This window comes from Scyliorhinus canicula, chromosome 9 (genome assembly GCF_902713615.1).
Source record: "Scyliorhinus canicula chromosome 9, sScyCan1.1, whole genome shotgun sequence".
NCBI classification, from domain to species: domain Eukaryota; kingdom Metazoa; phylum Chordata; class Chondrichthyes; order Carcharhiniformes; family Scyliorhinidae; genus Scyliorhinus; species Scyliorhinus canicula.
Window position 1 is genome coordinate 156847445 of NC_052154.1, and position 27893 is coordinate 156875337.

The 27893-nt window shown below is 51.2% G+C and overlaps 1 protein-coding gene across 1 annotated transcript in view; it reads right to left on the reverse strand.

The window, feature by feature from the left end:
* Window positions 1–27893, reverse strand: part of LOC119970951 (cadherin-related family member 5-like) — a 114779-nt gene that overhangs the window by 58592 nt on the left and 28294 nt on the right. Inside the window, exons 5-10 of the mRNA XM_038806062.1 lie at window positions 27187–27273; window positions 26969–27079; window positions 18273–18443; window positions 18095–18185; window positions 2994–3091; window positions 795–1001 (exon numbers count right to left, since the gene is read on the reverse strand). Coding sequence (XP_038661990.1) covers window positions 795–1001; window positions 2994–3091; window positions 18095–18185; window positions 18273–18443; window positions 26969–27079; window positions 27187–27273 — 765 coding nt within the window. The remainder of the gene's footprint in view (window positions 1–794; window positions 1002–2993; window positions 3092–18094; window positions 18186–18272; window positions 18444–26968; window positions 27080–27186; window positions 27274–27893) is intronic.

Genomic DNA, 27893 nt, shown 5'->3' on the forward strand with positions numbered 1-27893 from the left:
AGAGAATATTGATGGTCAGAGAGGGGTATTGATGAACAGAGTGTGGTATCACAGGAATGGGCAGTATTTCTGAGGCTCACTGTGTTAGGTTGTGCTGATGAATTACATAAAGGGCAGGATACTCCGTTTGCCGACGCCGATATTGTAATCGGCGATTGGGCGAAGAATCCACTCCGACTCCCAATCTGGGCCGGCACTGGTTTGACGCCGGTCAGCAATACTCCACCCCTCAGAAGTGGCGTAACGACGTCATGTGCCGCACGCTATTGCAACGGCATTGGCGCGTCATCGGCAGGCCCTTCTGTGATGCTCCAACCCCGATTGGCCGAGTTCCCGACTGTGCTGTTGACATGTCGTCTGAACGGTCAGGAACCCGGCGTGGCGGCTGCGGGCTGTGTCCAGCGCTGCCACACTCTGCCGGGATCCGTGCCACTGGCCGAGGGAGGTGCAATCCATGAGGGCTGGGCGATGGTGGAGGATGGCCGGGGGGTGCCCTGTGGGTCCGCGCACGGCCGGCGCCATCTTGCAGGGCGCGACCGTTTCAGATCATCACCGTGCGCATGTGCTGCCAGGAGCCAGGCCATTCTCCGGCTATTTTCGGTTTGGGTGCTGGGAGTTTCACCTGGCACCGTTGCCAGCCCCTCACCGGTCCATGAGGGTTCAGCACCGATTTTGGCATCATAAGGCGCCAGCGAATCCTCCATCTGAGCCGGCACTTACCCACTGAAACGGAAAATCCAGCCCAAAGAATTTCATTTGGCTCCACAAACAATCCCATCCTTTATTTTACTTACATCTGGAAAGTCACAATCCTCAGCCTGAATTACTAGCGGTTTTGTTATTGTGCCTTGTCCTATGACAATGCTCTTAGGTTCTGAATGTTCTTGTATATTTCCATTGTAGATGTTGCTTGTAAATTTCGGTAGACACTGGTTTACTCTCAAAACTTTGAGGCTAACAGTGGTTGTGCTGAATTTGTAATGATCATTTTCCTGATAAGCCTGTGGAATAAAATCAGATGATTATAATCTTAGACAGTCACACTCAATATTGTGGTCTGCCAGGGTCAGTGAGATTTCAGAGGGTCAGTGGAATCCCTTGGGGTCAGTAATGGAATCTCTAAGGGCCAATGGGATCTCTTTGGGTCAGTGGGTGTCTTGGCATCAAGGGGGTGTCTCAATGCCAGCGTTGTCTCTTGGGGTCAGTGCAATCCCTCAGGGTCAGTGAGGTCTCTCGGGGCCAGTGGAGCCACTTAGGGTCAGTGGGGTCTCTTTGTGTCAGTGTTGCCTCTTTTGGTCAGTGGGGTCTCTTGGGACTAATAACCTTCTCCAGGTTACTTGTGATCTTCTGGATGAGTTTCAATCAGAGAGGTTGAAGAAGGGATTTCTGGATTTATCCCTAATAATTGACCCACTTATTTGCCTATTTGCTTCGTCTTTCTCAAGTAGATCTTTTTAGGCAGGGAGTATTTGAATCCTAATACGGAAGGCATCACAAACGTCTGACTGAATAGTCCAGGTGTTATTTTCCTCTCCAGCACAGCTGTCTATATCTATTATTTCATAGAGATATTAGGGACAGTTTTGCATCTAGTGCTCAATAGGAATGAAGCACAGGCACTGGGTGCAGAGATTGGCACTTTCCACCTTTTAGTCAATTGAGACTTTATTTTCATTTTTGGCAATGTGGACATCACTGGCTAGGCCAGAATTTATTGTCCATCCCTAACTACACCAGAAAAAGATATGCCCAATTCTTCAATCTATATTGCCATTAAGGAAGGCTTTGTGGTGGGAATAGGGCCCACCAAAATTATAGAATCCCTACAGTGCAGAAGGAGGCCATTCAGCCCATCGAGTCTGCACCGATCCTTCAAACAAGCACTCGACCCATGTCCATCCTGCCCTATCCCCTAACCTGCATATCCCTGGACATTAAGGGGCAATTTAGAATGGCCAATCTCCCTAATCTGCACATCTTTGGACTGCGGGAGGAAACAGGAGCACCCGGAAGAAACCCACACAGACACGGGAAGAATGTACAAACTCCGCACAGACAGTGACACAAGGCCGGAATTGAACCCGGGTCCATGGTGCTGTGAGGCAGAAGTGCTAACCACTGTGCCATCGCACCATCCTTTCTCCACAGGCAGGGAAAAGAGAAGACATGTCAGCAAGGTGAATATTCCCTTGTCTATCCAAGTCCAACAGACTACACGGTGACCCTGAGTTGCATTTCAGTTCCACCCTCCACATGTCACCCCCCCCACCCCCAAACCCACACCCACCTCTCAGCCATTGCCCCCCGACATGTTGCCTTCCACACTGCACCCGTGTCCCCATCAGTGAATGGCACCGGGGAGCCTATCCTCACCATCCATCCCTGTCAACAGGGGTACCAGTGGCTGCTGTAACCCATGCCAGCGATAGGCTCTGCGGTCCGTGTCCTTCTCCCCAGTGGGGTCTACTGTGGGTGTCTTCATTGACTCATAGAATTTACAGTGCAGAGGGAGGCCATTTGGCCCATCGAGTCATTGGGTGGGCCTTGTGTTATCCCGCCAGCAGGGTGGCACTTGGTTGTGTGGTGGAGAGGGTCACCTTGTGCGACCAATCGTCTCCATATTCCCATCGGATGGAAAATCCTGGGGAGTGCAGTCAGAATTCCCTGTTTCTACTTTGCGTGGGATTGTTTGCTTACCAAGAATGGGATTTCATCAGGATACCCCTAAACCACAACACTTGTGTTTGTCAACATCATGCTGAATACTTTGCATCCAATGAATGGATTTAAATGCAATCCCCACAGCAAAGGAGCAGCTAGAAAATTAGTCAAAGGTTGTGACCATTCTCCTCAAAGGATATTAAAAGGGATTGATAAAATGATTTAATTGAGTGATAGTGAGCGAAAGGAACTAACTTTCACATTTGTACTATTGCAAATACTATTAAAAAGATGCTCTTTGAACTTGAAAACGTAAGAAGTGGTGTACATACCATGACTGTTAGTACAACTGGATTTGGACTTGTTACAACGTTAGTCATCGTTATGGCTCCAGTCGTTGGATTCATTATGAAAGCATTCTCGTGATCCCCTATAAAATCAAAATGAGCAAATGAAATCTAAGGTCACAAACAATTTTTAGTCAACAACATTTCGTCATCCGATGTTAAATACCGCTGAGTCCAAGGGCACAGAATTTCTGGAATCAAAGTCCTGATTGAACGAGAGGAACAGACATGGAAAACAGAATTTCCAACATTAATCCATCTGGGGAAACCTGGGGGAATTCCAAAAGGATAAACACCATTGGGAAAAACTGGGTCAACGGATCTTTAAAAGTGAGAAGCCCGGGAGACAAAGTAGACGGGATTACGGCGCAATTCCCCGCACTCACGACGGTGCGGAGAATAGCGTGGCTCGTAAAATTTTACGGCCACGCTGGCCCGACGCCCTCCCGCTATTCTCCCCCCCCCCCACGCCCGACTCCCGATACGAATCGCTGCCGCCGTTTTTTTACGGCCAGCAGCGATTCTCAGCTGGCCGATGGGCCAAAGTCCAAGCCCTTTACGGCTGTTTTTACGAACGGCAAACACACCTGGTCTGGCCGTTCGTAAAAATGGCCGTAAAGTCCCGATTTTTAAAACCATGGCACCGATTGGCACGGCAGTACCACGGCCGTGCCAAGGGTGCCATGGGCCCGCGATCGGTGGGCACCGATCGCGGGCAGCGGGTCCGATGCCCGCGCACTCTTTGTCCCTCCGCCGCCCCGCTGTATCCATTCGCGGGGCGGCTGAGGGGCATCCCGGCCCGCGCATGCGCGGGTTTCGCGCAAATGCGCGATGACGTCATCCGCGCATGCGCGGGTTGGAGTCAAAGTTTTTATTAGGAAGGTCACAGAATGCAACAGCAAACAGATAATGTTAAATCGATACAGATCACTGGTTAGGCCACATGTAGAATATTCTGTTCAGTCTCTGGCATAGCATTTTAGGATAGATATATGGGGCAGCATGGTAGCATAGTGGTTGGCACAGTTGCTTCACATCTCCAGGGACCCAGGTTCGATTCCCGGCTTGGGTCACTGTCTGTGCGGAGTCTGCACGTTCTCCCCGTATCTGCGTGGGTTTCCTCCAGGTGCTCTGGTTTCCTCCCACAGTCCAAAAAAGGTTAAGTGGGGGTTACTGGGTTACAGGAATAGGGTAGAGACATGAGCTTGAGTAGGGTTCTCTTTGTAAGGACCGGTGCAGACTCGATGGGCCGAATGGCTTCCTTCTGCACTGTAAATTCTATGATTCTATGATTCTATGATCAAGGTCTTAGTGAGGCTGTGAAAGAGGTAAGTCCAGAGGACCTAGGGGTGACAGGAATTAGTTATAGGGAGAGACAAGAGAAACTGGGATTTGTTTCCTTAAGGAAAGTTAGAATGGGTTCAAGAACAGCAACCTACATTTATAACGGGTGCGATCTTCCAGCCACGCTGCGCCAGAAAAGCATCTCGGTGCGGCGCAACATGGTCGATGAAAGCCGGGAAACCCGTCCCCGTGATCCACCCGGCTCGCCACACCCCGCGAGATTCAACGCAATCTCGCGAGACGTTGCAAGGAGAATCCCACCCACAATGTTCGGAATCACTTTTTGGCAAATCTTCATGTTATATATCTCGTTACGCTTTGCTTTTCATCCAGAATGGTGTGATGGTGTGATCCTGGAGAAACCACAAGTTTTTAACTTAAAGCAAACTAATTTATTGAGTAACAATTGATTAATATTGAGTTTGCACACACTACAGAACTATAACTAGTCATCAAGTATTTAACGTATTTAATATTAACGTATTGACTAATTCAAACTACACGTGCTAACTATGCTGTGATCTATCTCTCATACACTACTGCTGTCTAGTCACTCCTGGTTGGAAAGAGACCAAGGTCTTCCAGGTGTTGGTATTTATAGTGGGATCCAGTGGTGCCCTCTAGTAGTTGTGTTACACTTAGATGTGATAATGGGTGTTGGGGGTGTGCGAGGGGTGGAGGCTGGGGGGACCCTCCCATGTTGCATTCGGGCTGGGGGGAGGTCAGGGGGTATTTTTGTGGACCTCGGAGATCGGGACGCCATTTTAAAATGGCGTCCCGATCTCTCGCTACAACGGGGAATTCTGGCGACGGAGCTCCCCGTTGTAAAAACCAGGGGCTGGATTCTCCTTCCCGCCGTGCCAGATTTCTGGTTTCCCCATTTCGCCGGCTGGTCAATGGAGTTTCCCATTGTGAGGCAGCCCCATGCCGTCGGGAAATCCCTCGGTGGAGAACCCAGCCCCGGGACTATGTGCGGCCTCGGTCACCTGTTTCCTGTTTCGGCTCCTTATTCACCACGAGTAGCTTTGAATAGCCACGGTTTACTCGGCTGGGAAACACGTGGCTAAACGTGCTCGCTGGGAAACTGTTCCCTTTTGGAAAGATCGCGCCTTTAGCATAATGAAATTCTCAAGGCACTTCACAGGAGCATTACAGAACCAATTACATGAGACCAAGCCACATCAGGAGATATTCGGACAGGTGATCACAGAGGTAGTTTTAGAAGGGAATCTTAAATGAGGGAAAAGATGAGGTTAAGAGAACTTTGGAGGGGTTGCCCGAGCGTAGGAACCAGGCAGCTGAAGGTATGACACCAATGGTAGGGAAATGAAAACAAGGGTTGTTTAAGAGGCCAGAATCAGAGGAGCAGAAAGATCTCAGAGGTTTGTAGAGCTGGGAAAGGTTACAGGGATAGCGAGGGGTAAGCCATGGCATTTGAAAACAGTGTGGTTGAACCAGGAACAAATGTAGGTCAGCGGCTGTGAGGGTAGTGAGTGAACGGACTTGGTGGGCGTTAGAATATAGGGAGCAGAGTTTTGGATAACCTCAATTTACAGAGGGTGGAAAATGAGAGGCCAGCAAGAGTGCATTGGATTAGTAAAGTCTAGAAATAGCAAAGACATGGTTGAGGGTTTCAGCTTCAGCTGATCTGAGGCAGGGGTAGAGTCAAATAAGGTTACGTAGTCCAAAATAGGTGGTGAGGGTGCCGATAATTGATTGGAAACAACCTTGGTGCCAGATAAAAGATCTTGGTTGAGATTCTCCGTAGCCCAGTGCCGAAATCGGGAACACCGATTGGGCGGAGAATGGCTCCCGACGCCGGAATCGGGGCTGGCGGTGGTTTGACGCCAGGTCACGATGCTCTGCCCCCTCCAAATCGGAGTCATCTGGATGCGCACTGTGCGCAGTTGCAACTCCGTTGGTATGTGATTAGCCAGCCCACCCACGATGCTCTGCCTCCGATGAGCCGAGTTCCTGAAGGCACGGACCACATGTGGTCCCAGCGGCCAGGGGCCTGGCATTCTGGCTGCGGGGGGGGGGGGGCATGCGGACTGTGTCCAGTACCGCGCCTCACTCGGCTGAATTCTGTGCTGCTGGCCAGGGGGCTTCCACCAGGGCTGGGGCGAGTAGTGGGTGATGTGTTGGGTACTCTGGATCCATGGAGACTGCGTTTACCTCAGCAGTAACACATACAGGCTGCCAACGCTTGAAATAGTACAACACTATTTTATTGAGCTAGAAACTGTTGAAAAAATGAAAAATCACTTATTGTCACGAGTAGGCTTCAATGAAGTTACTGTGAAAAGCCCCTAGTCGCCACATTCCGGCGCCTGTCCGGGGAGGCTAGTACGGGAATCGAACCGTGCTGCTGGCCTGCTTGGTCTGCTTTAAAAGCCAGCGATTTAGCTGAGTGAGCTAAACCAGCCCCTAACCTACTTTCACTGTGTGTCGACACTATGTTAGATTAAACTAAAGACCTACGCCTATCCTAACCAGTCTATGCACTCAGCACATGGTGAAGATCTGTTCTGTAAGCTGTAAGCTCTGTCCTTCTGAGAGGCTGCATCCAGAATGAGCGGGAAAACTGATGCCCTCTGTCTTTATAGTGAGTGCGCTCTAACTGGTGATTGGCTGCGGTGTTGTGTGTGTTGATTAGTCTTGCTGTGTGTCAATCAGTGTGTGTGTCTGCACCATGATATACTGGTGTATATTATGACAGTGGGGGGTGGCCAGGAGGTGGTATGGGTCGCGTTGGGGGGGTACATGGTCCAGCACAGCCATTGCCATCTTTTCCGGTGCGATTGGTGCAGGTGTGGGCATTGTAGGCATACGGCGGCAGCAGCCTGTCAGTCCTGCAGATGTGCATCTGGAACCCGGCAATTCTCCAACCGTTTTCCGTGCATTCCGCGGGTGTTTCACGTGGTGCCGGTGCTAGCCCCTCACCAGTAGGTAACGGAATCGGTGAGGGTTCCACGCCGATTTTCCCATTGTGAAACAGGACAAAGAACAAAGAACAAAGAAAATTACAGCACAGGAACAGACCCTTCGGCCCTCCCAGCCTGCGCCGATCCAGATCCTTTATCTAAACCTGTCTCCTATTTTCCAAGGTCTACTTCCCTCTGTTCCCGCCCGTTCATATACCTGTCTAGATGCCTCTTAAATGATGCTATCGTGCCCGCCTCTACCACCTCCGCTGGTAAAGCGTTCCAGGCACCCACCACCCTCTGCGTAAAAAACTTTCCACGCACATCTCCCTTAAACTTTCCCCCTCTCACTTTGAAATTGTGACCCCTTGTAACTGACACCCCCACTCTTGGGAAAAGCTTGTTGCTATCCACCCTGTCCATACCTCTCATAATTTTGTAGACCTCAATCAGGTCCCCCCTCAACCTCCGTCTTTCCAACGAAAATAATCCTAATCTACTCAACCTTTCTTCATAGCTAGCACCCTCCATCCAAGGCAACATCCTGGTGAACCTCCTCTGCACCCTCTCCAAGGCATCCACATCCTTCTGGTAATGTGGTGACCAGAACTGCACGCAGTATTCCAAATGTGGCCGAACCAAAGTCCTATACAACTGTAACATGACCTGCCAACTCTTGTACTCAGTACCCCATCTGATGAAGGCAAGCATGCTGTATGCCTTCTTGACCACTCTATCAACCTGCGTTGCTACCTTCAGGGTACAATGGACCTGAACTCCCAGATCTCTCTGCACATCAATTTTCCCCAAGACCCTTCCATTGACCATATAGTCCGCTCTTGAATTTGATCTTCCAAAATGCATAACCTCGCATTTGCCTGGATTGAACTCCATCTGCCATTTCTCTGCCCAACTCTCTAATCTATCTATATTTTGTTGTATTCTCTGACAGTCCTCCTCGCTATCTGCAACTCCGCCAATCTTAGTATTATCTGCAAACTTGCTAATCAGACCACCTATACCTTCCTCCAGGTCATTTATGTAGATCACAAACAACAGTGGTCCGAGCACGGATCCCTGTGGAACACCACTAGTCACCCTTCTCCATTTTGAGACACTCCCTTCCACCACTACTCTCTGTCTCCTGTTGCCCAGCCAGTTCTTTATCCATCTAGCTAGTACACCCTGAACCCCATACGACTTCACTTTTTCCATCAACCTACCATGGGAAACCTTATCAAACGCCTTACTAAAGTCCATGTATATGACATCTACAGCCCTTCCCTCATCAATTTACTTTCTCACTTCCTCAAAGAATTCTATTAGGTTTGTAAGACATGACCTTCCCTGCACAAAACCATGCTGCCTATCACTGATAAGTCTATTTGCTTCCAGATGTGAATAGATCCTATCCCTCAGTATCTTCTCCAACAGTTTGCCTACCACTGACGTCAAGCTCACAGGTCTATAATTCCCTGGATTATCCCTGCTACCCTTCTTAAACAAAGGGACAACATTAGCAATTCTCCAGTCCTCTGGGACCTCACCCGTGCTCAAGGGTGCTGCAAAGATATCTGTTAAGGCCCCAGCTATTTCGTCCCTCGCTTCCCTCAGTAACCTGGGATAGATCCCATCCGGACGTGGGGACTTGTCCACCTTAATGTCTTTTAGAATACCCAAAACTTCCCCCTTCCATTTGACAACTTGACCGAGAGTATTTAAACATCCATCCCTAGCCTCAACATCCGTCTTGTCCCTCTCCTTTGTGAATACCGATGCAAAGTACTCATTAAGAATCTCACCCATTTCCTCTGAGTCCATGCATAAATTTCCTCTTTTGTCTTTAAGTGAGCCAATCCTTTCTCTAGTTACCCTCTTGCTCCTTACATACGAATAAAATGCTTTGGGATTTTCCTTAACCCTGTTAGCCAAAGATATTTCATGACCCCTTTTAGCCCTCTTTATTGCGCGTTTCAGATTCGTCCTACTTTCCCGCTATTCCTCCAAAGCTTCATCAGTTTTGAGTTGCCTCGATCCTTTGTATGCTTCCTTTTTCATCTTAGCTAGTCTCACAATTTCACCCGTCATCCATGGTTCCCTAATCTTGCCATTTCTATCTTTCATTTTCACAGGAACATGTCTGTCCTGCACTCTAATCAACCTTTCCTTAAAAGACTTCCACATTTCAAATGTGGATTTACCGTTAAACAGCTGCTCCCAATCCACATTCCCTAGCTCCTGCCGAATTTTGTTATACTCTGCCTTTCCCCAATTTAGCACTCATCCTTTCGGACCCCTCCTGTCCTTATCCATGAGTATTCTAAAACTTACGGAATTGTGATCGCTATTCCCAAAGTAATCACCGACTGAAACATCAACCACCTGGCCGGTATCATTCCCCAATACCAGGTCCAGTATGGCCCCTTCCCGAGTTGGACTATTTACATACTGCTCTAAAAAAACTCTCCTGGATGCTCCTTACAAACTCTGCTCCATCCACGCCTCCCACTACACGAATCCCATTCAATGTTGGGGAAGTTAAAATCTCCCATCACAACCACCCTATTGCTCCTACATTTTTCTATAATCTGTCTGCATATTTGTACCTCTACTTCATGCTCGCTTTTGGGAGGCCTGTAGTAAAGTCCAAAACACCACCGATCCTCCGTTGATGTTGGCACTTAGCCTCAGGAATGGAGAATTCCGTCCCATGTGAGGTGGCTACAATGGGAAATATCAGTGTCAGGTAGCTGGACGGAGAATCTTGTAGATAGTGAGGACACGCCACCGAGGAATATGCAGCTGGCGGAATGGAGAATCCCACAATATTGTCTAAATCCGTCTCAGGCATCTGCAAGGTAAGAGGGCTGAAGCTGGTAGCTTGGGAATGGAGATTCTGGCAGGGACTAAAGACAATGGTTTTTGCTTTCCACGTGACTGCCACCTGAAAGGGGCGGAGCATCGCAGAGGCCCAGAGCATATTGGGTCAAACGCGCTAATCATATTTAAATGCATGCAAATGCTGGGTTTTGCATGCCGTCACCAGTGCGGGGCGCAAACCTCCTTATCACCATCAGCGAGGGATTGGAGAATGGCGCTCGAATAGGCGCCCGGCGTGCACCTCGATTTCTGCTGTACACCCGATTCTCTGTCCGATCGCGGTTCACATTTGCAGCATCGCAAGACGGAGAATTTCTAACTACCTTCTGCACTGAGAATCTCCCGGGAAATTCACTGCCAGTTCTTCAAAGTGGTTACAGATCCTTTCATATTCTTGGCTTTCCCCATTCTGGGTGCTCCTTCCTCCCCACTACTCCTCCCCTACCTTCCCATTACTCCTCCTTCCTCCCCATTACCCCTCCTTCCTCCCCATTACCCCTCCTTCCTGCCCACCAATCCTCCTTCCTCCCCATTACCCCTCCTTCCTCCCCATTACCCCTCCTTCCTCCCCATTACCCCTCCTTCCTGCCCACCACTTCTCCTATCTCCCCATTACCCCTCCTTCCTCCCCATTACCCCTCCTTCCTCCCCACTACTCCTCCTACCTCCCCATTACCCCTCGTTCCTCCCCATTACCCCTCCTTCCTCCTCATTACCCCTCCTTCCTCCCCATTACCCCTCCTTCCTGCCCACCACTCCTCCTCTCTCCCCATTACCCCTCCTTCCTCCCCATTACCCCTCCTTCCTCCCCACTACTCCTCCTACCTACCCATTACCCCTTCTTCCTCCCCATTACCCCTCCTTCCTTCCCATTACCCCTCCTTCCTCCTCATTACCCCTCCTTCCTCCCCATTACCCCTCCTTCCTCCCCATTACCCCTCCTTCCTCCCCATTACCCCTCCTTCCTCCCCATTACCCCTCCTTCCTCCCCATTACCCCTCCTTCCTCCCCATTACCCCTCCTTCCACCCCATTACCCCTCCTTCCTCCCCATTACCCCTCCTTCCTCCCCATTACCCCTCCTTCCACCCCATTACCCCTCCTTCCTCCCCATTACCCCTCCTTCCTCCCCATTACCCCTCCTTCCACCCCATTACCCCTCCTTCCACCCCATTACCCCTCCTTCCTCACCATTACCCCTCCTTCCTCCCATTACCCCTCCTTCCTCCCCATTACCCCTCCTTCCTCCCCATTACCCCTCCTTCCTCCCCATTACCCCTCCTTCGTCCCCATTACCCCTCCTTCCACATCACTCCTCACTCTTCTGAGATGGGTTTTTTTGTTTAAATATTCCATTCTCGGGATTCATATCTATGCAGCCGCTTCACATCCATTATTCATCCCATTCGCCTTCAGTCTGTTGACTTTCAAAACTGCAGCTTGTTATCACCACGTTGCACATTTCTCCACAGAATTTAACGCTTTATTTGGGTTCCTCCAATGAAAGTAAGATGGGAATTGAAACCAGAATTAATGTGGAAATCATTAATACAAAGACTGATGGGAAGAGGCCATTCGGCCGACTGTGCCGCTGTCAGTTCTTTATCCCCCATAGCCCTGCCAATATTTGACATTCAAGTGTTTACCAATTCTCTTTCGAAAATTACGGCTGAATCTGCTTTCACCGTCCTTTCAGGCGGAGCATTACAGATCACAACAACTTGCTGTCCAATAAAGTTCCCCCCCCCGCCCCCAGTTGCCTTTTTAAACTCCAGACATGACGATTCCAATGGTCTCCTGACAGACCTTTTATCTTCTGCCCTTCAGAAGCTTAAACTCACCCTAAGGGCAGCACGGTAGCATTGTGGATAGCACAATCGCTTCACAGCTCCAGGGTCCCAGGTTCAATTCCGGCTCGGGTCACTGTCTGTGCGGAGTCTGCACATCCTCCCCGTGTGTCCGTGGGTTTCCTCCGGGTGCTCCGGTTTCCTCCCACAGTCCAAAGATGTGCAGGTTAGGTGGATTGGCCATGATAAATTGCCTTAGTGTCCAAAATTGCCCTTAGTGTTGGGTGGGGTGACTGGGTTATGGGGATAGGGTGGAGGTGTTAACCTTGGGTAGGGTGCTCTTTCCAGGAGCTGGTGCAGACTCGATGGGCCGAATGGCCTCCTTCTGCACTGTAAATTCTATGATAAACTTTGCTACTCTGTCCTAATTCACCTCATAATGGAAGGAGAGATGATCAATAATTTAAAATGAAAATTGCGTGGGCTGTCGAGAGAACTATCAAGGCGACAGGAATATAGTGGAAGTATGAAAATGGCTGGATTGCTCAACAGAGAACCATATGGACTCAGTGGGCTGAATGGCTCTTTCTGTTGGTACAATTAGGAGCTCTATGACATTATTATGGGTTGTACTGTGTGTGCTTAATTTTAGGTAAAAATGAAGAGGGTCATGGGTCATGAGGTCTGCCTGACAACAAGTCCGGCTGGTTAAGGCTGATATAAGATGAGAAGTTCTCAGACCCCGGAACAAAAAAGAAGGGCAGCTGCGTTAATAATAAATATACTTGTGGATGCCAACCACAGCAATACTTGGGCTGAAGAAAGAAAGGGGAGGAAAGAACAACAGTTGATGTTGTCCACGGAGAGAAGATGCTGCACATGCAAGTCACTGAAGTTGGATGCAGGAGGGAGCCAATGGCCGGGATTCTCCCCTACCCGGCGGGGCGGGGGTCCTGACGTGTCGGAGTGGCGTGAACCACTCCGGCGTCGGGCCGCCCCAAAGGTGCGGAATTCTCCGCACCTTTAGGGGTCAAGCCCTCACCTTGAGGGGCTAGGCCCGCGCCGGAGTGGTTCCCACTCCGCCGGCTGGCGTGAACGGCCTTTGGCGCCACGCCAGCCGGGGCCGAAAGGACTTCGCTGGCCGGCGTAAGTCCGCGCATGCACCGGAGTGTCAGCGGCTGCTGATGTCATACTGGCGCATGCTCAGGGGAGGGGGTCTCTTCTGCCTCCGCCATGGTGAAGGCCATGGGGGAGGCGGAAGAAAAAGAGTGCCCCCATGACACAGGCCCGCCCGCCGATCGGTTGGCCCCGATTGCAGGCCAGGCCACCATGAGGAACCCCCCGGGGTCAGATTGCCCCGCGACCCCCCCCCCCCCCCCCAAGGACCCCGGAGCCCGCCCTCGCCGCCAATCCTGCCGGTCAGGTAGGTGGTTTAAACCACGCCGGCGGGAGAGGTCTGTCAGCGGCGGGACTTCAGCCCGTCGCGGGCTGGAGAATCGCCGCGAGGGGCCTGCCGACCAGCGCGGGGGGCCCGCCGACCGGCGCGGGGAGCCCGCTGACCGGCGCTGCGTGATTCCCGCCCCCGCCGAATCACAGGGGGGGGGGGACGGAGAATTCGGGACACGGCGGGGCGGGATTGACGCCGGCCCCAGGCGATTCTGCGACCCCCCGGGGGTCGGAGAATTCCGCCCAATCTCTATTCGAAGTGACACATTCTGCAGCTATCGAAGGAACCCAGGAGATTCATTCCGGCATGGTGATGAGGGAAGAAGAATCATTGAAGCAGCTGGTCGTGGATTTGGGAAACTCTCCGAAAACTGAGGGAAGTGCCTGGAAACAGTCACGAGAAGTTACCACTCAGCGAAAGAGGAAACGTGAACTAATTGAAAGCCGGAAGTGACTGCTGACTGTTATAAGTAAGGCTTCTTACAACACCAGGTTAAAGTCCAACAGGTTTATTTCGAATCACTAGCTCCTTCCTCTGCTGTGCCCCGAAAGCTAGTGATTCGAAACAAACCAGTTGGACTTTAACCTGGTGTTGTAAGGCTTCTTACTGGGCTCACCCCAGTCCAACGCTGGCATCTTAACATCATGACTGTATAAGGACTGTTATTCTGTGTAATAAGTATAAAAACAGAACATGTAGCTTAAAATGTATGTTGCCTAGGGTAGGCATGGTGGCTTAGTGGTTAGCACTGCTGCCTCGTGGTGCCGAGGACCCAGGTTCGGTCCTGGCCCCAGGACACTGTCTGTGTGCAGTTTGTACATTCTCCCTGTGTCTGCGTGGGTCCCACCCCCACAACCCACAGGTGTGCAGGCTAGGTGAATTGGCCACGCTAAACTGCCCCTGAATTGGAGTTTTAAAAAAAGACACTGTGGGGTATTACATCTATGATTATATGACTCAATTACTCTTGTCTCTTCACCTAACTGAAATCTCTCAGAATAGAATAAAACAGAAACAGAAAATGCTGGACAAGCTCAGCCTGTCTGACAGTATCTGTGAAGAGAGAAGGGAGCTAACTTTTCAAGTCTGGATGACTCTTTGACAAAGCTGGAGATGACTGGAAATGGAGTCAGATTTATACTGTTGTTGGGGGGGAGGGGGGAGTGGATGCGGAGCAGTGGGGCTGGATAGAGGCTCAGCAATGGGTGGAATATGGGCAGCACAGTACCACAGTGGTTAGCACTGTTGCTTCACAGCGCCAGGGTCCCAGGTTCGATTCCCGACTTGGGTCATTGTGCGGAGTCTGCACAGTCTCCCTGGGTCTGCCTGGGTTTCTTTCGTGTGACGTTGTGGACAAAAAGCCAAAGGGAATGTAAATGGTGGTGATCATGGCTAAGAAGGGTGTTGGGAGTAACACATCAAGAGATCAGAATGTGTGAATGGCAGAACAAAGGTATCAGTGTTTCAAAGGACAACTTGGAACAGGGGCCCATGGCCCTAGTGGGGTGAGATGGCGGGAGGGGAGACAGTGGTGAGGGAAAATGGAATGATGGAAGTTATTAAAATAAATCGATAGAAGCTGAACATTGTTCAGTCATCCGCAAACATCCCCACTTCTGACCTTACGATGGAAGGGAGGTCGTTGATGTTTTGCTGCAATTATACAGGAGCCTTAGTGAGGCCACATCTGGAGTATTGTGTGCAGTTTTGGTCTCCTTCGCTGAGGAAGGATGTTCTTGCTCTCGAGGGAGTGCAGCGAAGGTTTACCAGACTGATTCCTGGGATGGTGGGACTGTCATATGAGGAGAGGCTAAGTCGGTGAGGATTATATTCAGTGGAGTTTAGAAGAGTGAGAGGGGATCTCGTAGACACTTAAAATTTTTTAACAGGATTAGACAGGGTAGATTCAGAAAGAATGTTCCCGATAGTAGGGGGGGGGTCAAAACTAGGGGTAATAGTTTGAGGATAAGGGGTAAATCTTTTAGGACTGAGGTGAGGAGTAATTTCTTCACCCAGAGAGTGGTGAATCTGTGGAATTTGCGACCACAGGAAGTAGTTGAGGCTAAAACCTCATGGGGTTATGCTGCATACGTGACCCTGGTGAGACCACATTTGGAGTATTGTGTGCAGCTCTGGTCACCTCACTATAGGAAGGATGTGGAAGCATTGGAAAGGGTGCAAAGGAGATTTACCAGGATGCTGCCTGGTTTGGAGGATAGGTCTTATGAGGAAAGGTTGAGGGAGCTAGGGCTTTTCTCATTGGAGCGAAGGAGGATGAGAGGCGACTTAATAGAGGTTTATAAGATGATGAGGGGGATAGATAGAGTGGACGTTCAGAGACTATTTCCTCGGGTGGATGTAGCTGTTACAAGGGGGCATAACTATAAGGTTCAGGGTGGGAGATATAGGAGGGATGTCCGAGGTAGGTTTTTTACTCAGAGAGTGGTTAGGGTGTGGAATGAAATGAAATTAAATGAAATTCGCTTATTGTCACAAGTAGGCTTCAAATGAAGTTACTGTGAAAAGCCCCTAGTCACCACATTCAGGCGCCTGTTCGGGGAGGCTGGTACGGGAATTGAACCGTGCTACTGGCCTGCCTTGATCTGCTTTAAAAGCCAGCGATTTAGCCCTGTGTGCCCTGTGTGCTAAACCAGCCCCTGGACTGCCTGCTGTGATAGTGGAGTTGGACAATTTAGAAACTTTCAAGCGGTTATTGGATCATAGAATTTACAGTGCAGAAGGAGGCCATTCGGCCCATCGAGTCTGCACCGGCTCCTGGAAAGAGCACCCTACCCAAGGTCAACACCTCCACCCTATCCCCATAACCCAGTAACCCCACCCAGCACTAAGGGCAATTTTGGACACTAAGGACAAATTATCATGGCCAATCCACCTAATCTGCACATCTTTGGACTGTGGGAGGAAACCGGAACACCCAGAGGAAACCCACGCACACACGGGGAGAATGTGCAGACTCCACACAGACAGTCGCCCAAGCTGGAATCGAACCTGGGACCCTGGAGCTGTGAAGCGATTGTGTTATCCACAATGTACGTGGATAGGCAGGCACATGGAGCACACCAGAATGACAGGGAGTGGGATAGCTTGATCTTGGTTTTGGACAATGCTCGGCACAACATCGAGGACCGAAGGGTCTGTTCTCTGCTGTACTGTTCTATGTTCTATGTAAATAAAAATGGGGTGAAGGTGGAGGAGAGAGTTCACAGTCGGAAGCTATTGAACTCAATGTTAAGTCCGGAAGGCTGTAACGTGCCTAATCGGAAGTTGAGGTGCTGTACCTCCAGTTTGCACTGGGCTTCACTGGAACATTGCAGCAGGCCAAGGAGGTGAGAACAGGTCGGTGAGTTCGAATGGCAAGTGGCAGGGTGGTCTGGGTCCTGCCTGCAGATGGACCAAAGGTGTTCTGCAAAGCAACACCCAAACTGCGTTTAGTCCCTCCAATGTAGAGTAGGCCGCACTGGGAGCAGTGAGTGCAATAGGCCAGATTGAAGGAGGTGCACGTGAAGCGATGCCTCACTTGAAAAGCATTTTTAGGGCTTGAAATGGTGCGCAGGGAAGCAAAGGGGCAGGTGTTACACTTTCTGCGGTTGCATAGGAAGGTGCCGTCGGAAGAGGGTGAGGTGTTGAAGGTGATAGACGAGTGGATCAGGGTATCCCGGAGGGAATGGTTTCTGTGGAATGCTGACAGGGGACAGTAATTTGTTCTGTTCTTCCAGGAACAGTCACTTTATTTATCTGAGAATAATATCATAGATGGCCATGCCAAAAAACGAAACAACTCATGCCTAGAACTTTCTACCAAATTTCCTCTGCACCCTATCTTTCGTCAAGGGTGGCACCCAGAATTGGACACAATGGGTGGTATTTAAGATGGATGACCGGGGTCTCGCCTGTCGGCTGGAGACCAGTGTGAGTCCCTCATCCTCTCCTTTGGGGAGGTCCCACTTGTATTTTTCTCAGGTGCTTAAGTGGGCAGCAGCAGACCACAGGTGAATGACAACGCGAAATGAGCCGTCATGTTGGAGCCACAGGAGAGGTTCCAGCAGCAAAGGCCAGAGCAAGGTGCGGAGGGGGGGGGGGGGTGCTGCTTTCAGTCCCCCTGGCACCATCTTTCTTCCATCGGGCCCCCCATCAGGTTCTGAGTGCCTGACATTGAGGGGACCCCCCCCCCCCCAGAGTCTGCAAAATAAACAGGGTGATCCAACATAACTGCAGCGGCAGAATGAGTCCCTTAAGTGGGCATTAATGGCCCAGTCGAAGGTCTCAATTCACAGCGGAGTGAGAAGGCTGACCACAGGCCTTCCCTCCTCTACCTAGTGTGGCCAAGGTGGGATGGCATCGGGGTCCCCACCTGCCGCCCTCCCACCCAATTGAGACTCTTCACCCCCTGCAAACATGACTTGTGAGGGAGGACATTAAATTCCGGTACTCCAGCTGAAGCCTCATCACTGTTTTACAAAGGTTTACTGTACCATCCTTGATTTGTACACTGTACGAATAACGATGAACTTTATCTACTTTTTAAACAGCCTTATCAACTTGGCCTATCACCTTTAAACATGTGTATACAGGCACCCCCTAGGTCTCCTTTTTCCTGAACCCCTTTTAAAATTGGACCAATTATTTAAGGTAATGAATTAAATCCATAACATGGTTAAAGACGGACCGCTTCCTGCTAACTCACCAGCTATTATTCTGTATCGAATTGTTGCATTGATTCCTTTATCACCATCAACAGCTTGAATCTGCTGAGGATCCAATTGCAGTGGGCCAGTCTGCGATAAATATAGAAAAATTAATGAGATGGGAGAAATGCGAGCTCAAGAATGCAGCTTAGAAAGTCCCGAGTGACAGAATGCTACCTCAATCTTGTTTTGAGTGATGTTTCCTGTATAGGCTGCATTGAAGCAGATGTTTGCAGTGGATCCGGGAACAGGAGGGCAGGGTTCAAACACTGGAGGCCTGTTATCTTCATCCAGGACACTGATGTTAATGGTCAGATTAACAGTCCGACTGGGATCAGTTTGATTGTCCTGTGCAGTGAGAAGATAAGATAATAAAACGCTTTTCGACAACAGCAACTTGCATTTATATAGCCCCTTTAACATAATGAAGTGTCCCAGGGCAGTCCACGGGAGCTTTAGAAAAGGAAGCATGGCACATAGCCAAACAGATGTTCACGAGCGTTTTAAAGAAAGATAGCCTGGAAGAGAGAGGAGAGCTTCAGAGAGGGTATTCCAGAGTTCGGCAATGGGACAACTTGAGGCATGTTCACGAAATGTAGAGAGGCCGGGTAAGCTCAGGTTGTTTTCTTTGGAGCAGAGAAGGATGTGAGGGGTCCTGATTGAGGTGCATAAGATTATAAGGGGCATGGACAGGACGGATAGAACGCAGTTGTTTCCCTTCATTGAAGGGCCAATAATGAGGGGGCATAAATTTTCGGTGAAAGGCAGGAGGTTTAGAGGGAATCTGAGCCTCTTCTGCACTGTATTATTCTATCATTCTATAATAGTCAAGCACATAAAATCAGTGATCATCAAAAGGCCAGAATTAGTTGAGTACAGGTTTTTGGAGGATTTCAGGGTTGGAGGAGATCACAGAGGTCTGGGAGGAAGAAAGTAATGGACACATCCAAATGTAAGGTGAGAATTATAAAATCAAGATAGGTCCCTGAGCACAGGGGTGAGAGGAGAACAGGATTTGCTGCGAATTAAGACACACGCAGAGTTTTAGTTGACCTCAAGATTACGGAGGGTAGAATGGGGGGGGGGAGGGGGGGACCAGTGAAGAGTGGTGTAGAGAGGTGATGAAGAAATGGATGAGTTACGATCGGAATGGTTAGACAATGTTATGGAGGTGGAAATAAGCCATCATAACGAGGAAGCGAATAGGAGCTCAGAAACTCAGCTCGCATCAGATGCGACATCAAGTTTGCGATCAGATCATGTCGAATCTCAGATTGCCAAGGCGAGCAAAACGTCAGTAGTTATGGAACAGCAAAGATAGAAAAAGAATGGCACCTGTCTTCCCAATATCTAATTGAAGGAAATTCCTGTTCATCCAGTACCAGATAAATGATTTTTTGTCTCTGAAATGTAATCCTATTGTTCCCTCAACCCCATGCTTGAATCCCTCCAATCAGGGGCGGAATTCTCCGACCCCCCGCAGGGCCGGGAAATCGCCCGGGGCCGGCGTAAGTCCTGCCCCAGCCGTGCCGGAATTCTCCGCCACCCGGGAATCGGTGGGAGCGGGAATCACGCCGCGCTGATCGGCTGGCCCCCCGCGGCGATTCTCCGGCCCGCGATGGGCCGAAGTCCCGCCGCTGACAGGCCTCTCCCGCCGGCGGGAATTGGAGCACCTCTGGTGCCGGCGGGATTGGCGGCGCGAGCGGGACCCTGGGGTCCTGGGGGGGCGCGGGGTGATCGGACACCGGGGGGTGCCCCCCATGGTGGCCTGGCCCGCGATCGGGGCCCACCGATTGGCGGGCGGGCCAGTGCTGTGGGGACACTCTTTTTCTTCCGCCGCCGCCACGGCCTCCACCTTGGCGGAGGCTGAAGAGACCCCCCCTACCGCGCATGCGCCGGTGGTGATGTCAGCGGACGCTGACGCACCGGGGCATACGTGGACCAGCGAAGGCCTTTGGGCAGCCCCGATGCCGGCCGAGAATTCCACACCTTTGGGGAGGCCCGAAGCCGGAGTGGTTGGCGCGACTTCGCTACACCAGGACCCCCGGCCCCGCCGGGTAGGGGAGAATCCCGGCCCAGGTTCCTGTCCCCACCACATGCCGAAACATTCCTACCAAAGTCACAGCCAGAATTCTATGTGACCACGAGAAAGGTAAACTCTTCCTCCTTGTCCTTCTTGACCTCTCTATAACCTTCAACATGGCTGACCAGGACATTATCCTCCAACACCTCTCCAGTAGCGTCCAGTTGGGTGGGATTTCTCTCACCTGCTCCCATTCTTATACATTTAACTGCAACCAGAGAATTATTCTGATGTTCCCCAGGGATCTATCTTGAATTAAACTGGTGTTCCCCAGGGATCTATCTTGGGCCCCTCCTATTTCTCATCCATGTGCTTCCCCATGCTGACATCATTCAAAAGCAAGGCATTAGTTTTCATTGCTAATCTCTCAGACTATTTACAAAGACTTTGAGAGGTTGTCTGTGGAATATTTGCAGGAATGGTGGGGAAAGGACTGTTTTTCTGAGGACACGGGTGATGATGATAGATTAAAAGAGAGCTGGGCAACTTCCGAAGAGTGAGGACTATTCACAATATTAGTCAACATGGGGGTCAGGAGGACTTCCGGTGGCGGCGATGTCCGAGTGAGCCGCACATTCGGCAGGCTCTCACTCCGGCAGGCTCTCACTCCGGCGGGCGTTTACGGGCTGATTCCCCACGATAGCAGGACCACGGACCTGAAGGAAGGCGGCAGCGAAAGTGCTGTGGAGCGGGCTGCGGCACATGGAACAGCGGGAGTCCAGGAGGCAGAAGAAAAGAGAGAAAAAGGGACAGAGACAAGGACCTGAAGAAACTTACCTGGGACCTAAGATGGCGGACACACGGACCCTGGACTCAGCAATCCAGCAGGCGCTGGATAACATGCTCCAGGTAATGAAGTCCAGTTTTGAAGCGCTGAAGCGGGACAGCTTGGACCCAATCCAGAGAGCGGTGGATCAGCTGAACCAGAGGCTGGATGCGCAAGATGGTAAAGTTAAGGAGCTGGGAGAGGCGGTGGAGGAGCAGGCGGATGCGCAGACGGTTGCGGCGCTAGAAGTTGACGGGCTGAAGGAGCGGCAGAGAAGACTGCTAGACAGAGTGGAGGAGCTGGAGAATAGAGTCCGCAGGAACAATCTGAGGATGGTCGGCCTCCCGGAGGGGGCGGAGGGAGCTGATGCCGCAGCGTTTGTAGCAGACCTATTGAAGCAGCTGATGGGGGCCGAAGCTTTTCCGCGACCGCTGGAGCTGGAGGGGGCATACAGAGTGCAGGCGAGGCAGGGGCGGCCGGGCGGACCCCCCCCCCCCCACCCGATGGTGATTAGGTTCCACAGGTTCGTGGGCAAGGAGCGGATGCTGCGGTGGGCAAAGAGTGCCAGGAGCAGTGCGTGGAACAACAGTGTCCTCCGCATTTACCAGGACCTAAGCCAGAAGGTGGCTCGGCGGCAAGCAGCCTTTAACGATGTCAAAGAGGTGCTGTTCAAGAAGCATGTGAAGTTTGGTCTGCTGTTCCCGGCTCGTTTATGGGTCACACACCAGGGTCAACACCACTACTTCTCCGAGCCTGAAGAAGAGATGGACTTTGCGAGGGATCAGGGGCTGGTCCCGAAAAGAGGCCCCACGGACACGAATTAGGGCCCGAGGATTACCGTGGGAAGGTACGCCGAATGGGCCTGGACTGCTGTTCAACGGTTTGCTGGGTCAAAGGTGCCAAGCAGAACATTTGGGATTCTTTCCTTTGTTCATGGACATTGGTTTGGGTTTTTTTTTTGTTTGTTTTTTTCTCTTATGTTTTTGTTTTTTCCTCTTTTTTCAGTTTTTTCCTTTTTGGGCGAATTTGTACTTTTTGTGCAGCTCGCGGAGGACACTGGAGCTGGCACGGTAACGAAGGGGGGCCGGTCAGCAAGGGGGGCTAAGGACGTGGGTTGGGGGTTTTTGTTTTGTTGATGTCCATGCCTTCCTGTGCCAGTGAGTTTCCTCCAGTGGGTTGGAGAGGGGGATGGGGCGCCGGGCAGTGGGGAGGAGGATGGGGAAACAATGGGAATGAGACAGGAAGGCGCCGGAGTGTTGAGTCACCGGGCTAGCAGATTGGCTAGTCAAGGGAGTCAGGTGGAGGGGGGAGATCACAGCCAGTGGATGGCAGGGGTGGGGGTATCGGGGGATGTTGTTGGGGGGGGGTTGTTCTGTTGACGTGGGAGGGAGTTGAAATAGGCACTGGAAAGGAGGTCGAGGGTGGAGGCAGCCAACGGGCGGGCCAGGAATGGCGCGACGCACGGGCCGGGGGCCGGCCCGAGAAAGGCTCTGGCTGACCAGCGTGGGTGGTGGGGGGGGAAGGCGGGTGGGTTGTGCCACCCGACCAGGCTGATCACCTGGAACGTCAAGGGACTGAATGGGCCGGTTAAGAGGGCGCGGGTGTTCGCGCACTTGCGGGCTCTGAGGGCGGACGTAATTATGTTGCAGGAGACACATCTGAAAGTGTCTGACCGGACCAGGCTAAGGAAGGGCTGGATTAGCCAGGTCTTCCACTCGGACTTGGACTCGACGTCCAAGGGGGTGGCAATCATGATCAACAAGCGGGTGCAATTTGACGCGGAGGGCATAGCCGCAGACAGGGGGGGCAGATACCTGATGGTACGGGGCAGACTGTAGGGGAGAAGAGTGGTGCTGGTGAATATATATGCCCCGAACTGGGATGACGTGGACTTCATTAAAAGAGTGCTGGGGAAGATCCCGGACCTGGACTCTCGCAGGCTAATAATGGGGGGGGACTTTAAAATGGTCCTTGACCCGGCTTTGGATCGGTCGTGTCCCAGAACGGGTAGACTCCCAGCAATGGCAAGGGAGCTGAAAGGGTTTATGGAGCAAATGGGGCAATGGACCCCTGGAGAGCCAAACAGCCGACAGGAAGGGGCTACTCGTTTTACTCGCACGTCCATAAAGTATATTCTAGGATAGATTTCTTCGTACTAAGCAGGGATCGTATAGGGGAGGTAAAGAACACGGAATATTCGGCAATTACTATCTCAGACCATGCCCCGCACTGGGTAGACCTGCAGATCGGGGGCCGAACTACCAACGCCCGCAATGGAGGCTAGACGTGGGACTGCTGTCGGAGGAGGGGATCTGTGAGAGGCTTCGGAGGTGTATGCGAAATTACCTGCAGGTGAATGACACGGGGGAGGTCTCAGCGGCGACCCTGTGGGAGGAGCTAAAGGCAGTAGTGCGGGGGGGAGCTGATTTCAATTGGGGCCCACAGAGCCAAGGCAGACAGGGCTGAGATGGATAGATTGGTCAGGGAAATGGGTCAGATAGATGAAGAGCACACGGAGTCCCCGGGGGAGGTTTTACTCAGGGAGAGGCAGAGACTACAGGCAGAACTGGGGGCACTATCCACGAGTAGGGCCTTGGAACAGCTAAGGCGAGGGGCGTGGTGAACGAGCACAGGTAAAAGGCTAGCAGACTGTTAGCGCAGCAACTTAGGAAGAGGGAGGCGGCCAGGGAAATAACTAGAGTGATGGATGGGGAGGGGCGCAAAGTGGAGGACCCGGCAGGATTGAATAAGGTATTCCGGGACTTCTATCGCAAGCTGTATACTTCGGAGCCGCTGGAAGAACCGGAGGAGATGAAAAGGTTTCTGGACGGGTTAACATTCCCAACAGTAGGTGGGGGGCAAGTGGATGAGCTGGGGGTCCCAATTAGAGTGGAGGAGGTATCGGGGGGCCTAAAGGCCATGCAGTCGGGGAAAGCCCCGGGGCCGGATGGATACCCAGTAGAGTTCTATAGCAAGTTTTCTGAGCTGGTGGGCCCGGTCTTGGCGAGGGTTTTCAACGAGGCAAGGGACAGAGGGACCCTGCCACCGACAATGTCGCAAGCCACTATATCACTGATATTGAAGCGGGGTAAAGACCCGGAGGCGTGCGGGTCCCTCAGGCCAATCTCCCTGATTAATGTTGACGCCAAGCTCCTGGCAAAGGTACTGCCGGTTAGAATGGAGGACTGCGTACCGGAGGTGATTGGAGAGGACCAAACTGGGTTCGTGAAAGGTAGGCAGCTGGCGGCCAACCTGAGAAGATTACTTAATGTGATAATGATGCCCCTGGCGGGCAGGGAGGTGGAGGTAGTGGTGGCGATGGACGCCGAGAAGGCCTTTGACCGGGTTGAGTGGGACTATCTATGGGAGGTGCTCGGACGGTTTTGGTTTGGGGAGGGACTGGTGGATTGGATCAAATTATTATATCAGGCCCCGAGGGCCAGCGTCAGGACTAACAGAGAAGTGTCGGAGTACTTTAGGCTGTACCGAGGGACCAGACAGGGCTGCCCGTTCTCTCCGCTACTGTTTGCGCTGGCCATAGAGCCACTGGCGATTGCGCTGAGAGCCGCAGAGGGATGGAAGGGGATGGTGAGGGGCGGGGTACAACATAGGGTCTCTCTTTACGCAGACGACCTGCTCCTGTACGTGTCGGACCCAGTGGCCGGGATGGGAAGTATACTGGGAATGTTGAGGATGTTCGGCCAGTTTTCAGGATACAAATTAAATATGGCCAAGAGTGAAATGTTTGTGGTACAGGCAAGGGGCCAGGAGAACAGATTGAGAGGGCTACCGTTTAGGCTGGTTGAGAAAAATTTCCGGCATTTGAGAATCCAGGTGGCACGAGACTGGGGCACGCTGCACAAGTTAAATTTGGCCAGGGTGGTGGAGCAAATGAAGGGAGAGTTTTGGAGATGGGATGCACTCCCGCTGTCGCTGGCAGAGAGGGTGCAGACTGTAAAGATGACAATCCTCCCTAGATTTCTGTTTGTTTTTCAGTGCCTCCCGATCTTTGTCCCACAGTCCTTCTTCAAAAGAGTTAACAGGATGATCATGAGCTTTGTCTGGGCGGGAAATCCCCGCGGGTGAAGAAGGCGATGTTGGAGAGGAACCGCAGCGAGGGAGGGCTGGCTTTGCCGAGTCTGATTAATTATTACTGGGCGGCCAACATCGCTATGATAAGGAAGTGGATGGTGGGTACGGGGTCTATCTGGGAGCGGGTGGAGGCGGCTTCGTGCAGGGGCTCCAGCTTGGCAGCCCTGGTCACGGCTCCTCGACCGCTGCCGCCGGCCAGGTACTCCACCAGCCTGGTAGTGGTGGCGACCCTGCAGATATGGGGCCAGTGGAGGAGGCATGTAGGGGAGACGGGGGCGTCGGTTTGGGCGCCAATCTGCGACAACCATCGGTTTGCCCCCGGGAGTATGGATGGGGGTTTTCGAGCATGGCGGCGGGCGGGGGTGGGAAGGGTGGGCGATATGTTCCTGGAAGGGAGCTTTGCGAGTTTGAGGAGCTTGGAGGAGAAATTTGGGCTGGTATGGGGAAATGATTTTAGGGACCTACAGTTGCGAGACTTTGTTCGTAGACAGGTCCCATCATTCCCACGCCTCCCGCCAATGGGGATCCAAGACAGAATAGTCTCTAGGGGGGAAGAAGGGGAGGGTAGAGTCTCTGATATTTATAAGGTGCTCATGAGGGACGAAGGGTCCCAGATGGAGGAACTGAAACTTAAATGGGAGGAGGAGCTAGGCGGGGAAATGGAGGACAGGCTGTGGGCAGAGGCCCTGAGTAGGGTAAATTTGACCGCGACATGTGCCAGGCTCGGGCTGATTCAATTTAAGGTCGTTCACCGGGCCCACATGACGGTGGTCGGATGAGCAAATTCTTTGGGATAGAGGAAAAATGCACTAGGTGCGCGGGAGGACCAGCGAACCACGTTCACATGTTTTGGGCATGCCCTAAGCTTAGGGGGTACTGGGAGGGATTTGCGGGCGTCATGTCCCAGGTGCTGAAAAAAAGGGCTTGCGGACATGTCGAGTTTCGTGGGTATGGAAAAAATTAAGTTCGCCTTGAGGGGATCTGTACAGGGGTTCGCCCGGAGGTGGAAACCATTTATTGACTTCTTTGCGGGAAAGTGAGCGTCAGCGGGGGGGATGGGGGGGTGAATAGAGTACAGTAGAGTAGGAGGGATAGAATGGCGGGTAGTACCGGTGGGAGAGGAGCGGGCTTGTGCAGTGTGTTATGATTGAAGTATTGAATGTACGTGGATGTTTGCACATTTTTGCCTTTTTTGCTTTCTTTCTGTTGATGTCTGTAACTGTTTACAAACCAAAAACTACCTCAATAAAATTGTTTATTAAAAAAAAACATGAAGGTCAGGAGGGGAGGTTGGGTGATCAGCAGTTTACTGGGATAAGGATCAAAGGAACAGTGGTTAGCACTTCTTCCTCACAGCGCCAGGGACCCGGGTTCAATTTAAGCCTCGAGTGACTGTGTGGAGTCTGCACGTTCTCCCCGTGTCTGCGTGAGTTTTCTCTGGGTGCTCTGGTTTCCTCCCACAGTCCAAAGATGTGCAAGTTAAAAAATTGCCCCTTAGTGTCCAAAAGGATAGGCGGGGTTACTGGTTACGGAGACAGGGTGGATGGGTGGGTTTATGTAAGGTGGGTTTTCCAAGGGTCAGTGCAGATTCAATGGGCCAAATGGCCTCCTTCTGCACTGTAAGGATTTTTTTTTTTTTGATTCTTTCATAGTGCAATGCTTCCCAAGTACCGCCCCTCTAAAAATGCAGCATTCCCTCAATACTGCACCTCTGAAAGTATAGCACTCTGTCTGCACTGCACAGGGAGCATCAATGGATTTTCTGTTCAAACCTCTGGAGTGGAGCTTGAAGTTGTGAACCTTTGACTCAGTGGCGAGGGAACTAGGCACTGAGAAACAGCTAACACATCATAATATGCAAATTCCAATCATATAGGTGACTTAGGATCTCACAAATCCTCCAAAATGTAGAGATGGGCATGAAAATCTCACCGTGGCATATAGAATCAGCTGCAAACTCTTGGTCTTTTCATAATCTATTGCCTTACTGAGAGTAATGTTCGGTGTGCTAGACGACTTTAAGTGGAAGTATTCTGCTCCATCCTACAGAAATCACAGTGTTACATAGATTAATATAGTTAGCAATGGGTACAATACTATATATGGTGTGGTAAATGGAGGTGGCCTCTGTGCTGGAAGTCAGTACTTACTGTGTTTGGATCCAAAGTGTAGAAGATTTGGTTACAATCAGGATCATTTGCTGTCTCCGTTTTCCAAATTTCATTCACAGGGAAGAACTTCAGGAGAAAGAGAAAACAAGGAGTAATAAAGTGACGCATGAATATCAAAGAGTTCATTTATATCAAGAGTGAAGTAATTTAGTAATAATCCTCTCTTGTTCATCCAAAGTTCCAAGTTCACTGTTGAACACGCGCAGAACATGAGGAGGACATTCAACAGCTCAAGTCTGTCATAAGGGGACAGGGGGGACCATTCTGCCCATCCAGTCCCTTCTGCCATTCAATTTGATCACAGTTGATATAGTTCAGCTCTCGTTTCCCTTGTCTTTTTGAAAATTACGCAATCTGGTGATCTCAGAGCCTTCCACCCTACACCATTATGAAGAAATTTAGACATATCATACAAGCACCCACACAAATTCATTAATTTCCCTAAAATAATCTTTATTTATTAGTGTCACAAGTAGGCTTACATTAACACTGCAATTACATCATGACATTCCAACGCCTATTCGGGTATACTGGGAGAATTCAGAATATCCAATTCACCTAACAAGCACGTCTTTCAGGACCTGTGGGGGGGAACCGGAGGGCCTGGAGAAAACCCATACAGACAGTGGCCCAAGTGGGAATTGAACTTGGGACCCTGGTGCTATGGATCAACAGTGCTAACCACT